We start from the raw sequence: 18,006 nt of genomic DNA, 5'->3' as shown, positions 1-18,006 counted from the left end.
AATGGCAGTGCCCATCCACAATAGACGTAATGACGCAACTCCTATAACAGCCGTTAAACAAGCTCTAAAACACTTCTGGGTCATCTCAGTGCTTAATTTTCCCTATAATACAAAGCTGGGTATTTAACCATAAGAGCATAAATCAGCTTCAATTTACACACTGTGTTATGCTATCTAGCACTTTTATTGTGTGCAACATACGTCACAGCTTTATGAAGAAAGAACAGCACAACAGTGCCTGAAAACTGTATACACTGCAGAAAGCATTAAGTGTTTTGCAGTTTCAGATATGACACTGTAATAAAGCAATGTCAAGCAGACACACACTTACTTGCTAAAAGTAAACAGGAAAGAGCGACCACATGCAGTTGTTGGATTGAAATGTCATATCTGTCCATGAAGAGGTCAAGAAGATAAACAGCAAGATGGCGTGCAGTAGGACATAGCTTGAATCGATTGCTCACGATGGCAATCAGATCTGCAAAATAGCGTCTTAGATTTAACTGTGGTGATTGTCCTTTGTAAGATGGTAGTTTCAGCTCCTACGAAAAGAGGGGAAAAAGACACTGATTTATAGCATTTTCCAACAGCTTAATACATAAGTTACAAACAATAATATAAACTAAAACAAGAGGACATTCTGCAGTAGGGGCATTTCACTGCAATACACATTTCAATGGTTCGTTCCATCCACTGACCACCGTAGTGCTGGCAACAAAAATTAGTAAGATCCATAACCTGTCATCCCCTTAAGCAATGCATTTGCAGCAACTGCATAAACCAAATAGATGGAGTAGCCTGAAATGTCTTCAGAGCTAATGCCAACAGACAAAAAAACTGTTTCAAACACAATAAAACATTGTAAAGTCCACCCTATGCTACAAACAAACTGCAATAATTTATTACATCTAGAATACAACAGCTAGATACCAGCCAAACCATCATAAGGATAACTTAGAAAACTCATGTTTTTCAGTGATTCACCATGCTTAGCACCCACATCTAGGTAGTGACTATCCTGCATGCTGGCACACAAAGGAAAATACTTCCTTCTGTGGTTTAAATAACCTATCAGAGTCGAGTGGGCTTTTTTTTTTCTTTAAATTAGAAATCCACAGTTCTAGCTGTGAACTAAACACCTTTGAGAAAAGCAAATGCTTTTTTGACTCAACGCAAAACAGAAGTGACATGCTTTCAATGTCTGCTGCTTGAATACGCAATCAAGTGGAAGTCAAAATACACCATTCACGATCATTGGTATAAAGCGAGATTAAAAAAGGTGCTAAAACGCAGATCCACCGTACACCCCTAAAAAGGGGGAAACAATCAGGACCGTCCCAGCGGGGGAAATTACTAACAGACGCTGTGACTTCACAATGCAACTCTCTAAGACAATTCACCCAGCAGGCTCAATTCCCATTGCCGACATAATGCTACAGAGTTTAGCTCAATTCATGTGATATAAAGTGGACTTTAAGTCCATAAAAGCAAGGTAAATCTGTCCTTTCTTGGCCAGGGTATATTTGTTAATAATTAACTGAATGTTTGGGCACTGCTCAACAGTGCCTAAACCTGCCCTGAAGCCAAACTGCAAATCTGACAGGATGTTCTTGTCCAGACCTGCAATCGTTCCAAGATAATTATAACCATGATTACACATGTCGCATTAAATAGGGAAAAAGGGCAATAACATTTTGGGCTCCCTCTATTCCCTTTTCTTGAAAACTAGTACGATTTCAGAGTGTGACCAGGATTTCAGGGGTCCAATCATGTAATCACAGTTCAGAACAATTAATAGATTAGCCCAAAAATCAATATTATCTTTCAAAAGGTCAGCTGGGACCCTGTAAGGGCTGGATGCCTTACAAGTAGGGCATCGACTAATAACTGTCCTCACTTCATCAGGCTGCATGGCCAATCCACCATATAATACAACTGAATCACCTGTCGCAGTGAGCTCAGATAGGGGACTGCAACACCATACTTAGGCTTCTTCACAAGTGCTCAACTCAACTAGTGGGGCTAACAACTGGGGCATTCTCAGCTACAGGGAAATCTTTAAAGAAGGGGTATTAATCAATTCCCAAAAAATGCAAGCGCCCCTACTATTACTGGCAGTGAGTAGTGATTTGAAGGCCTCTGCCCTGATCTCATTCTTTGTTTCCAAAGCCAACTTATAGATCCTACGACTTGACCTTGTAAGATAACCGCCAAGAGGGACCAATTTAACTGGTTTGAGAAGGGCGTACTGCCCCTTAAAATCTGTATCTAACCACCTAGCAATATTTTGGGGCGATTGACAACCTGAGAAATTACCAATTCCTGGACCATATCGCCTCAAAAGAGGCTACAGTGGCAGAGGATGCCGTACTTGGATCCAAACACAAGGACAATGCATCTCCATTATTCTTCACTAAGTTGGTAAACCACTTTGCATTATCAACTGGGGGCCATTTTTGGAGGACACTTTGTTTTTAATATTTCAATTGATGTTGGTGTCTTACAGTCATTCCTAAGGTCATTAAAGCTCAAGGATTGAGTTATGACCTCGACCACATACCCAGTTAGTCTACCCAACATATCCCAAGTAAACTAAATGGAAAAAAAAAAAAAAAAAAAAAAACTGTGACAATCCCAGCTAATGAAAGTTGGATTAAGAATAGGATGGGCAACAGTAGCATCAAAGGCAAATAGCAGTTGGTACTTCAAATTAGTTCACCGAGGACCTTTCCCTTTAAAGATTGTAGGCAAAGCATGTCAAAGGTTTGCCATAGGTGTCACTTATGCCACAAGCCACTGTGTTGCCTAGCTTACAACAATTAGTATTGAAATAACCAAACCAAATAAAAGAATCCCAAGACCCTGCCCTTGATAAGGCACCCTTAAACTCACTTCTCGGGGTGAGAATGATGGCACAATTATTAACATCAAAACTATTTTAAGACACATTAATAATCAAGATCTTCACTACCGGTATTTCAGTCAAATGAGTTGAAAATTACTATGATTCAGATCAACTCTATAGACACGCCCTGGAAAGGTGACTGATATCAGGGTTAACAATCCCCATTTTGCTCTACCGGAAAGACGTGGTGACGCAGGAGTAAAGTATGACACAAAGCCTTGAATATGACAGGGTTTGACCAGCCAGGTCTATTGAAGAGCTCTAAGGTCATAGCTAGTAATGATATCAAGCCATTGAGAGTTATTTAACTTAGAACCTAAACCAGCCACGTTCCAGGTTCTAATTTTTCCGCTACGATTTATGTAAATTGTCATCATACTTCCCTTGTCAACCAAAGCCTGAGAGCTAACAGCAGCAGAGTCTCGATTGAGGTCAAGTGTACCATACACCAAAGGACCCCTTATGGGAATCACCACACAGCACTTCATTAATATCCTTACAATCAATTGCTTGTCAATCCAGAGTCACATGTGGCCAAGAGAGAACATCAGTTGTGGAGTGGTAGGGGGGAAATTTTGACCAGTAACACCATAGTAATTTCAAGCTCTGGAAGGAGTCTGGATACTTAGGGAAAGATTGGGCCTAAAAAAAAAAACTAAAAAAAAAAAAAAAAAACACACAGTTGGCCCATTCCAAAGCTGCTTATACGTTTAGGTGTATTAGAAAGCCTAGAGAGCAAACTACTGACCAAAGTCTCAGACCTAACATTAACAATGACACAGTCATGAATATCTGGGTTTTTTCCAACCCAGGCCAATTTTCTTGGAATGGCTATACTTTAACACTGCACATTGGGTTTGCATAACATCTATTTTTAATGCATCTCAAAGATGAACTTTGTTATCCCCCAGTCTTAAGGAGTGCAATTAATAATTCATATGCATCAATACCGATGCACATTTCTTTTTAAAATATTGTACAAACTGGTAATCCATTTGCACAACCAAAACCTTTTGTATTATTTTTATTTTATTTTTTTAATGTACCCATGTCTTGCTTGTGGTCTTTCAATACAAGTATGAGAATGAATGATAACAGATAACACTGTGCTAAAATGATCAAATAATTGCTTACAAATACTCTCATCGGGAAAAACTTTTGTCTACTCATTTATTGCCCCAGTTCCTGGAAGGTGTTGGGTACTTTTAAATCTACTGGCATTCTGAACTGGGGTCACCAATCCGTTTCCCACAGATGCCAGAGGTAGGCGCACTGGGAGGACTATGTATGAACATTTCTGGAGCCTCAGTCCCTAACCAAACATTACAATAAAATACACAGCACCTTCAACTGGTTCTTTCAGGAAGTATACAGAATAAACATTTTTTTTTTTTTAAATACATTTGTTCACCTGAAGGTCTAAGTACAGCATGAGCAGCTTTTGAAGACAAGATTCCTACGATAGAGGAGGTTCACGGGCAGTCAACTGCTGTGGGGAACTAAACATCTTCAGCCACCCTCAAAAGAGGAATCAAAGAACTTAAGCATATACACAGCTCACAATGTGAGCAAATAGTCAGCCAGCTCTAATAGCCTCAATTGGGAATAAAGGCCCGGATGTATAAAATTTCTATTCACAATAATTGGTTGCAAATTGTGTACCGACTTTTTGGGAAAGGACAGGAAATTTGAAAACCAACTTGTGTACCACTTGGTCGGTTTACATACTTCCAAATCGTATTAGGTCTCAATTAGATCTACCTCATCAATATTCATGCTGTAAGTAATGAATTGCAAAACCCTATGACAAAATACCATCATGGAGATGGTTGCTTGCAGGGCAAAGCAGACCACCATGTCTGCGATTGCATTTTAAACAGTCATTTTTTTTTAGCCTGCATTTCTTAAAGACAAATTGGTCTACATTTGAAAAAGAAAAATGTTTGTTTGCTCAAGAGTTAGCAGTGGTCAACTGCCTACTCTCATACAAACTAGTTTTTAAGCATTTACAAATGGAAAAGGGCATCCCTAAGTGTAAGGAAATGCCTCCTTGGCATGGTTATCCCCTGACTTTTTGCCTTTGCTGATGCTAAGTTTTGATTTGAAAGTGTGCTGAGGCCTGCTAACCAGGCCCCAGCACCAGTGTTCTTTCCCTAACCTGTACTTTTGTTTCCACAATTGGCACACCCTGGCATCCAGGTAAGTCCTTTGTAACTGGTACCCCTGGTACCAAGGGCCCTGATGCCAGGGAAGGTCTCTAAGGGCTGCAGCATATCTTATGCCACCCTGGGGGCCCCTCACTCAGCACAGACACACTGCTTGCCAGCTTGTGTGTGCTGGTGAGGACAAAAAGAGTAGGTCGACATGGCACTCCCCTCAGTGTGCCATGCCAACCTCACACTGCCTATGCAGTAGATAAGTCACCCCTCTAGCAGGCCTTACAGCCCTAAGGCAGGGTGCACTATACCCTAGGTGAGGGCATAAGTGCATGAGCACTATGCCCCTACAATGTCTAAGCAAAACCTTAGACATTGTAAGTGTAGGGTAGCCATAAGAGTATATGGTCTGGGAGTCTGTCATGCCCGAACTCCACAGCACCATAATGGCTACACTGAAAACTGTGAAGTTTGGTATCAAGCTTCTCAGAACAATAAATGCACACTGATGCCAGTGTACATTTTATTGTAACATACACCCCAGAGGGCACCTTAGAGGTGCCCCCTGAAACCTTAAGCGACTATCCGTGTAGGCTGACTGGTTTTAGCAGCCTGCCACACTAGAGACATGTTGCTGGCCACATGGGGAGAGTGCCTTTGTCACTCTGTGGCTAGTAACAAAGACTGTACTGGGTGGAGGTGCTTCACACCTCCCCCTGCAGGAACTGTAACACCTGGCGGTGAGCCTCAAAGGCTCACCCCCTTTGTTACAGCACCACAGGGCACTCCAGCTAGTGGTGTTGCCCGCCCCCTCCGACCACGGTCCCACTTTTGGCGGCAAGGCTGGAGGAGATAATGAGAAAAACAAAGAGGAGTCACTGGCCAGTCAGGACAACCCCTAAGGTGTCCAGAGGTGACTGACTTTTAGAAATCCTCCATCTTGCAGATGGAGGATTCCCCCAATAGGGATAGGAATGTGCCCCCCTCACCTTGGGAGGAGGCACAAAGAGGGTGTACCCACCCTCAGGGCTAGTAGCCATTGGCTACTAACCCCCCAGACCTAAACACGCCCTTAAATTTAGTATTTAAGGGCTCCCCAGAACCTAGGAACTCAGATTCCTGCAACCTAAGAAGAAGAGGAATGCTAAGCTGAAAAACCCTGCAGAGAAGACGGAGACACCAACTGCTTTGGCCCCAGCTCTACCGGCCTGTCTCCCCACTTCTAAAGACACTGCTCCAGCGACGCTTTCCACAGGGACCAGCGACCTCTGAAGCCTCAGAGGACTGCCCTGCATCTAGAAGGACCAAGAACTCCAGAGGACAGCGGCTCTGTTCACCAAAGACTGCAACTTTGCAACAAAGAAGCAACTTTGAAACAACTCGCGTTTCCCGCCGGAAGCGTGAGACTTGGCACTCTGCACCAGACGCCCCCGGCTCGACTTGTGGAGAACAATCACTTCAGGGAGGACTCCCCGGCGACTGCGAGACCGTGAGTAGCCAGAGTTGCCCCCCCGAGCCCCCACAGCGACACCTGCAGAGGGAATCTCAAGGCTCCCCCTGACCGCGACTGCCTGCTCCTCAGATCCCGGCGCCTGGTAAAGACTCTGCACCCGCAGCCCCCAGGACCTGAAGGATCCGAACTCCAGTGCAGGAGTGACCCCCAGGAGGCCCTCTCACTTGCCCAGGTGGTGGCTACCCCGAGGAGCCCCCCCCCCTCCCATCGCTGAAGAGACCCCTTGGTCTCCCATTGATTTCAATTACAAACCCGACGCGTGTTTGCACACTGCACCCGGCCGCCCCCGCGCTGCTGAGGGTGTACTTTCTGTGTGGACTTGTGTCCTCCCCCCGGTGCCCTATAAAACCCCCCTGGTCTGCCCTCCAAAGACGCAGGTACTTACCTGCTGGCAGACTGGAACCGGGGCACCCCCTTCCCCATTGAAGCCTATGCGTTTTGGGCACCACTTTGACCTCTGCACCTGACCGGCCCTGAACTGCTGGTGTGGTAACTTTGGGGTTGCTCTGAACCCCCAACGGTGGGCTACCTTGGACCCAAACTTGAACCCCGTAGGTGGTTAATTTACCTGCAAAAACTAACAAACTCTTACTCCCCCTAGAACTGTTGAAAATTGCACTGTGTCTAGTTTTAAAATAGCTATATGTGAAAAGTGTATATGCTATTTTGCTAATTCAAAGTTCCTAAAGTACCTACCTGCAATACCTTTCATTTGAAGTATTACATGTAAATCCTGAACCTGTGGTTCTTAAAATAAACTATGAAAAAAAATATTTTTCTATACAAAAACCTATTGGCCTGGAATTGTCGGAGTGTGTGTTCCTCATTTATTGCTTGTGTATGTACAACAAATGCTTAACACTACTCCCTTGATAAGCCTACTGCTCAACCACACTACCACAAAATAGAGCATTAGTATTATCTCTTTTTGCCACTATCTTACCTCTAAGGGGAACCCTTGGACTCTGTGCATACTACTCCTTACTTTGAAATAGTGCATACAGAGCCAACTTCCTACACTAAGAGACCCCTTCTCCTTTGTAAATGGGTTACACCTCCTTTAAGGTCTCAATACCATTTTAATATTTTACGACTCGATTGTGGTTGCAATGCATTCGTACACCCCTGAACAAAAATGGTTATTTGGAAGGGATGCCCTAAACATGGCGCTTCCAAATAGCAATTCATTATGGGTTTGTAAACCCAATTTTGCAATTTGGTAACCTGTCAAACTGCAAAATGGGTTTAGTACATATCAAGTAAACATTATTCGCTAACCCCACGATTAAGCGCAATCATAGGATTTGTGACAAAAAAAAAAAAAATAGCTTTGTACTTCAGGCCTGAGGGTCTCGGTCACAGTTTAGTTTGGTATTTAATACCAGTACTGGGACACATCTACCCTTCCTGTGAGCTTGTGCTCTCGCTTACGTTGTAATTCTAACGGGACAAACCCTGTACAAGAATACAGAGCTAACTTATATGACAGTACTATCATGATGCTTTTACCTAGTCTGCTACAGTCCTCATACCAATCTACACTATTCCATTCAATGCAGGATTAGGCATCTCTACCAATTCATTCAGCCGGAAATGACACAGTGAAGTATACACATGCTTGATGTCATTCGGCCTCAAAAGATCCGTCATTACTCTTGGAACCAATGGTATCAGTTAAAAGAGTAGTTGGAAATACTTATCTCATTTGATACGATTATTCTTAATGCTGCATATAGAAACATCTAGGAGCAGCTCATATTCCGCTCATTTCAAATGGTGGTCTTGCAACAGCAACATATACTGGGATATCACAAATACCTTATCGAAGTTTCTGTATAGTCACCTGTAATATTCTAATGTCAATCAATGTATCACACACTAAATAAGTAGCACTGTCCACAGCTACTCTTACCAACCCCCAGGTGCCCAGTATCCTCCTCTGAACCGCCATTTTGTTTTAGCCTGATGTCCAGCGTGTGATTCCCAGGCAAGTTTTACTCTAACTCTTACAGATCCTCTTATCTACAAGTTCATCCATGAAACATCATCCACAAGATAGGATACTTAAGTTTCCTTGACCAAAGCTGGGCCTTTCTTGAACCAATCAATAGCTTCCAATGCCACCATCCACTCAGTCTGCTTCTTCGAACAACTCACACTCAAAACCTCAACTTGAACGGCTGCACCCCCACCAACTATTCCCCTCACATGGTAACCCTTATAAGCAGTCTGTAGCTTTGTTCTTGAATCATCCGCACACACAAATAATGAATAAAGCATACAATATAATGATAAACTACATTGCATAAGATAGCGAAAATTGATATTTTTCATTTTGAGCAATAGCTTTATAGACGTAAGATGAGTGCTTATAAAACAGCATTAAATTACACCACAAGGAATTAACGGAGGAATGGGTCAACCAATATGCACAAAGCTAGAGCCCCAACAGGAAAAACGTAATTGGAGATTCTAGGACAGACTGGGCCCAAAACAAAACTTCATTGCAGTGACAACACACTTCTGTCATAGCACATGCAGAGAAAGATTGGGTCAACAAAGCACTTCTGTCCATGCAAAGGCAGTGACACACTGGGCCCGCAAGTCTATTCTTTCACCACAGATGCGTGGATAGCTCAAGCTGGGAGAGAATGCAGCCACAGCACATTTCTGCCCCCCGCAGATGCAGGGAAAGATTGGGCCCATGGAGCACTTCTGTCCCCTCAGAAAACCAAGAGATTTCCCTAGCCACACCTTTAATTGAAATCCTCCAATTGTTGTACTGAATGGTATTTTCCCTTTTTGTTGTTCATACACAGGTTCTAATTGTTTCACTACATGATCATGATGAGCACCTAAGTTTTCTATTACACACTTATTTAAATATTGAGCTTACTGAAATGAATGGATTATAGTTGTGTGTCCACATTTTAGAACAAACACTGCATTAGAAGTCCTAAGAGTATCATGTCACCCTTTCCTGCAGATTTTCGATGAGTACCTCAGACCTTTTTCAAAAAATACTGTCAAAATAAGTTGTATTTTGGAGTGATATGGGTTGGGAGAGTGTTGCTGGGTGAAATTTTGCACAGTGCTGTCACTGAGAGAGTCACAAAGTCCTAAGACACACTTCCATGCAGATATTTACTGTCTGGGTACACAAGAAATGTTAATGACACCCCATCCCCCCCCCCCCCCACACACACACACTGTTCAGGTGGTAAGGGCTGGGTGACCCATGAGAGGACACCAACCAGAGTAGATAGGCTACTCACAGGCACAACTGTATTAAGTTCAGCAACAACATTTTGCACAACACTAACCATGGAACACCCAGAAATCCATAAGGACGGTTGGAAGCATGCAACTTAGACCATAGCGCAAAGACACCAGAGAGTGGAACATTCAAGTGAGCTCAATGTTCCGCAACACAGGTGCTCCACACAATAAACATTTGGGGGATGTCAAATCTGTTGCTGGGGCACTCAATTACCGACTCTTTTCTCTTTTAAAGTTGAAACCTACAACATTCCTGTAATGTACGTTTGGAATACAGTGATCTCTACAACGGCTCGCTTGTTGTCAATTCTAAGGTCAAAGAACACACCTGTACCCAGGTATGGCTACTTAATGCAGAAATAATTTATTAAATGCAGATGTAATAAAGAGGCCCAGCAGCACACAACCACAGATCAGCAGCAAGATTATTAAGGTCAGTGACATAACACCACGCCCCCATATGCCAAAGAAACAACATTCCAAATTCTGCCACTTCCAAAAATCAGTAAATCTAGGGTCCACATCTAACAGCTGCAAGACGTGTACCACATATAAAGCAACTTCCACCATTTTACAGAGTCCTACCTAAATAAAGATCCTTCATCTGGGGTGGAAGCACTGTAGCGGCAACACATCATGCAACACTGACCGATAGTGTAGACAGGAGACTAGAGAATATGGATGCCAACTGCTCCCAATCACCAGCCTACAGCTGCACAGCTAGTACATGTCCAGGGAGACCATAAGGATTCTTCCGTGCTAAAAATTTGACAATCCCTAGTGTGGTCACCAGAAGTAAGTAATAGTTAGGAGCATGTTTCCATAGAAAAAAAGTTTGTGTTTTTTTAAACTTGCCTATATCTTGATGAATCGTTACAAAATTTTCCAAAAAGAAAGAAAAACATTGTGCCAGTTATTTTTGTTGCACACAAAGTTTTGGGGTGATCCATCAAGCAGAAGCCAAGGGGGGAGAGGAGAGAGAGAGAGAAAAAAAAAAAAAAAAAAAAAAAAAAAAAAAAAGGGGGGGGGGGGGGGGTGGGAGAGATACACACATTCCCATATTAAATTCTCATAGGAGAAAAGTAAAGGATATCCAAATTCCTATATGTAGGGCAGCGGATCCTCCCAGACGACCTTGCACATAATAATCACTGGTGCAGAGATCTGCAGAGCTCCAATTAGGCAAAAAAAGTACTATTTTATTTTTTTATTTTGCCGCGAATTGGCAACACCCAAATTTAAGGCAAAAAATAAATAAATAAAACTCCCTCAAGCGCAGGCTCTCGCACTTGTTTAAAAAAGCCCTCATGTGGGCCAGGTCCTGGGGGCGTCAAAGGGGCACCCCTCCTGTGCTTATTTATGCCCCGGGGACCTCCACCTCCCCTGGGCTTTGATTCAATTATATGCCAGGGGTATGCGGCCCCCCCTGCAGTCCTGGGGACCACAAACTCACTGGGCAAAAAGATTAATTTAATATGGGGGAACCACCTCCCCTGGGATTTGATTCAACGATATGGGAGTGGGGGGGGGGGGGGGGCACCATGCAGACCCAGGGACAACAATCTCCCTGGATCAAAAAGATTAATTTAATGTGCCCTCACCCCCAACCCCCGAGTGCCACATCTGCAGGCCCGTGATCTCCCTGGGGCAATGTATTTCACATTAAGGGGGGGCACACAGCACCCCCTGCAGCCCTGAGGACCGCCACCCCCCAGAGGGTTAAAGTGTGGACCCCGCCCCAGTGACCACCACCTCCCCAAGGCAAATTTCAAATGCTGAAGCCCCCTAGAGGAGCCATACATGGCCCTGGGGCCCGCCACTACCCAGGGCTGGCTCCTGCTACATCCCTTGGTGCCCACCCTCGGGACATAGCTGTTGGGTCAGACTTGGCAGGTGCTGTCAAAGCTCCCGCCAAGTCAGAGCAAACGCTCTGGATTCAGCAAACAAGAACTGTCAAACAGATCTTGCTTGCTAAAAGCAGAGGTTTCCAACATTTCCCTGCTTGCAGAGCTGTGGGAAGGGAAACAGAGGAAACGATTGCTTCTGCAGATAGGGAGCATCATGTTTATCCAGCTTCATGTCTGCAGAAGCAATGCAAGCCTGCAGGAGGCGGTGAGCCAGCAGAGACTGCAGGGGCCTTCAGGCTCCCCCTGGGGTCCCATTGCACATTGGGTGCCCTGTGGGACACCAAGACAAATGGCTGGGCCCCAGGGAGCCTAGGGCCAAAATTGACCAGTGGTGGGGGGCTGCTCTGATCTCCCCTCCATTTATTGAAGGCCCGGGTGTTAGGGTCCATATCAGCCTTCGAAGGAGGAAGGGCTGTGCAACCCTCCTCCCCTAAAATGGACATTTACCCAACAAGGTAGCACTTAGTAACTAACCAGTAGAAGGTTCTCTAGCTAGATGGACGTTTTTTGGAAAACTGTGGAGCTTCCATTCTGGCCATGATACTCACTTCACAGAAATTAAACCTCAAAAGGAAGCACTTACAAATATAAACGTGGCTGGCCACAACCTGACAGAAAAAACTTGCAGCAGCCATTTTGTTTCTTGCATTGGCTGGGAGGCGGGGGGGGTAACAGTGTCAAAATATGTAAGGGGTCAGGTTTCAAGTGGTTAAAAGCTGAGATACATACCAACACTTCGGAAAAGCAGCGCTTGCGCGATGCTATGCTCAACCTAAAAATGGGTAACTGTACTTAACTACAAAGATTAAACAAGTGTAGACATATTTAAACGCTGAAGTTTAATAAAGCAATTGTGAGAAAAAAAAAAACACACACACACACACACACGTACGTACACACACACACACACACTTTTTATTTTATTTTTTTAACAGGGGGGAGCAGCATAAAAAAAAGTTTGAAGACCACTGTTGTAGGGGTTGAGTTGTAGAAAACTGGTAAGCTCTGATAGTAATTGACTATTTTTCCAAACAGGTAGAGGTTAAATACAACCCTAATATTAATTCCATGTTATGGTTTCTGGGCAAGTGCTTTCAAAGAGTAGATATTCCAAATTTCATTACTGCTGACACCCTAAAACCAGCTTATTATTTTACAATAGTAGGAATCAAACAAAGAAGTACTGCTTTGTGTGCCTTGTACATGAACAGTTTGCTGGAAAGATTTAACGTGGTAGTTGTAGGGGATTTCCAGCAAGCCTTGAACTCGATTTCCAAAAACATATTGACAATTTAGAAAGGTCATAACCAGGCCCGGTTCAAGCGGTTGTGCCAGGCTCACCTAAATATGACCTTTGGCCATCCCAGTAACAGCAAAAGAGGCCACAGAGAAAGCACATGTTAAATGCTTCCTCCATGTCGGCAATTTTTTTCCACTTTTGTTTAGTTTAATTATCAGTCAGGGGTCAACTAGATCCCTAGAATACATTTTATAGTGCAGTGTTTTTTTTTTTTTGGTTTTTTTTTAATAGCTCTTTAACTTGTTTACTGATAGGGAGGAAAAAAAAAGAAACTCCTTTAGATGATTTTCCCTATTTTTCTACTGTCAGAGACAAAACTCTGAGCATGCCTGTGAAAAGAATACAGTCAGGTGGCGACCTTAGCTCACGTCTGAGGCAAGCTGCAGTGGGGAGGTTTGGGTTGGGGAACAACAGACAGGAGTTTACCTGCCAATGATGCAGCAGGTGCAGTGGCACCAGAGCCTAGGTTGTAGGCTACCTCTAGAATTGTCGAAAGTTGGGCACACATTGGCCCAACTAAACGCAGCCTTGGCCCATCCAGATACAAATTCCTGGAACCGGGCCTGGTGATAACAGTATTCCCTGAGGCACCACGCGTTTCACCTCATACTAGTCACTCGGAGGTGGGAAGCCTCGCACAGTTATGGATCTGGAATAACTCACAAGATTCTTTCGAATTCTTTTATCTAGAAGAGACGCATAAACAACTAATAGAAAACGGAGAAAGAATACAGGACAATGTGAGTCAACACCTGTTAAACAAGCAAAACTGTGACTTGGGGATTTAAAGATTAGGAGACAGTCTTTTGCAAAGAAAAAACGGTGTCAAATATTTCAGAAGGCTTCGACGTTGAACATGTGGGGAAGCTCTGGCACTGTAGAATAGTGATTCTTATGGGAGTAGGCGGGTTCTCAAAGTTAGCCGAAGTTTAAGGGTTCATCTCTGGAAATGGAACAATAGGAAATTACTGTACCAATTCAACTACAGACTACGTTATTTTGTGCCAAAGCTTGTGTTCATTGTCATTCTAACAATGACTTACCGGTGCGATGTGGTTGAGTAGTTAAAGGACTCCGATAACATCCCCACATTTACAGGTTGTATACCCGACCACAGAGCTGGTTTAGCAAAGATTCAGTGACTACATTTGCCTAAATATTACATTTAGGCGTGCCTTGTTACAGTGAAAGGGAGGGGGAGGGTATTTTTCCTCCAGAATGATGCAGGATTTGTTTTCAGAAATTGCTCTATGTGTCTGAAACCCTCATTCCGTGTCCTTGAAAAGCATTCTAAGTCAGGTGTGCACAGTGCTGGCTCTTTCAGCACACCGGAGCAATAAAGCATCTTACTTCTTTCACTTGGCCTTGTCTCTTCCAGGCATCTTCAAAAGAACTTGCACACTCTCATTCTCATAATAAAGAGCTCCATACACAGCCAACACCAATAAAGACGATGAAACGTGTAGGTCATAAATACAAGGAGGAAAATGAAACTACAAGTTCCACCGTACCTAGCGCAACTAGCTCAAAATCAGGATTGCCTGAAATTCATTAATGAGGCAGATCCAGTAGGGAGCTTTACCTCAGATGTCATATTTTATGAGCGAGACAAAGTAATAAAATTGTAAAGGCTGCCCTGAATTACATTCATAACAGTACAAATAATGTCCCCTCATGTCCTCATATACAATTGATCTCAGGTGGTATAAAGTCTTGCTCGCAAAATACCACACCTGGCAACATAAACCATTTTTCTGCGAAGAGTTGCCACTGTACTTTAGACCTTTTAGCTTTGGCTCTTCCACGATGCACATCCAATCGTGCACTTCGAACTGTCATTGTGTAACTGCAAATCCCAAAATTTAACCTGGTGGTACATACAAAAAATGCATTAGTACTGCACGTGATATGGGAACACTTACTGTACAAAACGGTACAGTGATCGAAAAAGGTTCAATTCAGGTGGTTGTCATTTCAACTTGGTATTATTGCACCAAATGCAGGGTGGGACCCTCTTGTTAACAGGGGGGGGGGGGGTTAACTAAGAGTGCAGGGGTGACAATGCAGCTTGCCAAAAATGTTTTTTAAAAAGCACTAAGTTTACTAAACCGGTAATTGTGCTTAAAAGGTAATTCCACTTAAAGATGTAGAGAAGCAAACACAACTCAAAGCACCACTGAAATGCACTAAACAGCAACACTGTAACCATTTTAAAATACCTTGAAAACACCCCACAGCCTTAGATCGGGAATATATGAGTTACTATGTGGAAACGATCACGACGAGTTTGCGGTCTTGGAAGTAGACAAATTTCTTAACATAGAAATTTGAAACTACCCTGTATCCAGTCAATCATTATTGCTTTCCACACGTGCAGCTTACGCAAAACCACGAGAAACAATCAGAAGACAAAGAAAATGTAAAGACTGAATGAAGAGCCAAAACGTGGTCAAAGTGGAATCAGTCCAAACTCAGAATGAAACCCCTCAGGATGAAAACAGCGGGGGCCTAAACAGAAAACACTTCGGACAAGTAAAAAAATACCTCTCCAGATGTCGCTCGAGACGAATTTAAAATGGCACGAAAAAAAAAGGGCAAATAACTAAACTCAGAGGGAATACAGCGCAAAGGATCCCGCACGAAGAACTAAATGGTGTGGACAAGACACGAGAAAATGGGCGTAATAGAACCACACCGGGGTGGAGCCACGATCCTTCGGCGTGTGGGTTTTAAATCCTAAGAGCGCAGCAGCTGGTAGGAGGGATACATTGACACAGGGAGGGGCAGCCCGCCTGCCTGGCACTTGTGTGTGAAGTCATACGAGGAGAGCAGCTGGGCTCGCATAGTTTCGGGTGGGGTTTGCCCCAATGGGCTGTGGGGGAACAGTCACCCAAAGGCTATCCTACTGAGCCGAGTGAACCGCAATGACGAGGGAAGGCGAGCGACACATGAACTGATTCAAGCTCACCTTATAGCGAAGCGCCTGGTGGATGTCCGCAGCCAGCTGCCCCTTCCACCATTGTCCCTCCAGCTCCATGGCATGGGAGAGGCGCAGTTCCGGCACCCCCGAGCACCGCTCCGACCTGTGGCTTAAAGAAAGAAAATCAAAGTAAATTTAGCGACCCGGCAAACGCTAAATGCCACGGGGAAGAGAACACTTTACAACAACCTCTTCAAGTCTACTTCGTCTGCCTCCAATTAAAGTGGCCCAATCATGCTCTGACAGCGTTCCTCACCCATCAGCTGCCAGTAATTGTGCAGACCAGCCGATTAATGGGAAATCTGCTAAGGAAAGGCCAATATAAACTCCACTAATTTTCTGAGCATGTACTGATTGTGCCAGTGCAGAAGGGCGGTTCTGTGAATTATACATGCACTTGGTCGTAGGACCACAGAGGTACTTCAGGTCACCGCATGCCAATCATAATCATTTTTGCTAATTGCATTTCAGAGATGACCCCAGCCCCGCCACGATAAAAAGGCTATACACTAAATACGATTTCCTCGTCATTTATATCGATAAGTCTTGATAAACAGGAATATTAATTTATGTTGTGTTAGTTACAAGTTCCATTGGGGAACCTCCCCAGTTATAATCAGTGCTTTAAATGGGCCGGTACTGTCCGGTACTTTTTTATTTTGAGAGGGAGAGTACCGGCACATCCCAAGAAAAACGTAATACTTTTAATTGGAGAGTACCGGCACTTCTCAGAAACAAGCAGGTACTCTGGCACAGAGTACCTGCACTTTAATTTTCCCATTTCAAGCACTGGTTATAATAATTAAGCGCCCAAGGCTCCCAACACAATTAAACTCGCACGAGAGATGACCGGCTCTGCACAGGAGGAACCCAACAACTTATCAAAGAAAAGCGTCACACTCCCTCGTCTGCGATACCGCTAGCACCCGTTTCCGAGCGTAGCTCTGATAATTTACTCAATGTATATTATAAAGAACTGGAACATATACGGAGAAGTTTGTTAACTGCACGTAAACGGTCAGGCGTTCGCGAAGGGCAGCACGTCTTCACTCGGGATGCAACAGGGAGGCAACAAAGGACTGGGCATGCTGTCTTTGCCCATCTTGTCTCAGCAGCCGAACTTTGCAACAACCTGCAGGAGTGCAGCTGGGAGCTCCGCTTACCTGCAGCCTGACCGCGGACCGATAAGTCCAGGGGCATGTCCTTGAGGATTTCTTTGTCAAACGGGAAGTATTTAATTCTATATCACTGAAGTGTCCCATCCAGCTACAGGGCGCCGGCCATCCATTGTTAAAGGGCCAAAGCTGTCCGGTGTATACAAAGCCAGGAGTCGGACCCACGCTGCCCGCTACTCTCCAATCTTAGCTTTTCTTACAAGCGGCCCGGTCTTTTTCAACCAACCGCTGGCTCTCTTCTATGGCTTACAAAAGACTTTCGTACAGCCAGTGTCACATGGCTGAGCAATTTCCATCCCATTGGTTGCCGTAATATAGCTAGGCGAGTTCAGATCACGTGACCACGCTCGGCCACCCTTGAACTGTTTTTACTGTTACATTTGTGCCCATTTTATCTTTATTGTTATGGACAGACCTTCGATAGAACAAGTTTTTAGTGTCCGTTTGCTTCTAAATTGGAGTATATAAGCACGTGTGCAGCGGTAAAGGAAAATGAATGCACTCTTCTTAAATTTATCAATTTTGTTGGGTTAAACTATTTTGTAAAATTACTTCTTTCCAAAAAATAACTAAATATAAATCCATACTAATGTTAGACTGTGATAACTGTTTACTTTAAAAGTGACTGAAATTTAAAACTTTGAAAGCCGCCTTCAAATTCTTAAAAAAAAAAGAAACCTGTCATGATAACAGAAAATATTTCGGCTCTTCTGATCCCGTATTCCGTTAAAACAGCGTATAATGTATCCTCCCTGAATCGCTTATCTGGAACTCCCGTTTTCTGCAAATAC

At 43.8% G+C, this 18,006-nt stretch overlaps 1 protein-coding gene across 1 annotated transcript in view; it reads right to left on the bottom strand.

The window, feature by feature from the left end:
- The window catches only part of CCNJ (cyclin J), a 101,679-nt gene extending 84,240 nt beyond the window's left edge, over positions 1–17,439 (bottom strand). Inside the window, exons 1-3 of the mRNA XM_069239793.1 lie at positions 17,204–17,439; positions 16,029–16,149; positions 332–542 (exon numbers count right to left, since the gene is read on the bottom strand). Of these exons, the coding sequence (XP_069095894.1) occupies positions 332–542; positions 16,029–16,097 (280 nt within the window). The 5' untranslated portion in view covers positions 16,098–16,149; positions 17,204–17,439. The remainder of the gene's footprint in view (positions 1–331; positions 543–16,028; positions 16,150–17,203) is intronic.
- Positions 17,440–18,006: the final 567 nt, after the last annotated feature.

The sequence above is a fragment of the Pleurodeles waltl genome, chromosome 6, assembly GCF_031143425.1.
Source record: "Pleurodeles waltl isolate 20211129_DDA chromosome 6, aPleWal1.hap1.20221129, whole genome shotgun sequence".
Taxonomy (NCBI): Eukaryota; Metazoa; Chordata; class Amphibia; order Caudata; family Salamandridae; genus Pleurodeles; species Pleurodeles waltl.
This window is presented reverse-complemented; position numbering and strand designations above follow the sequence as displayed.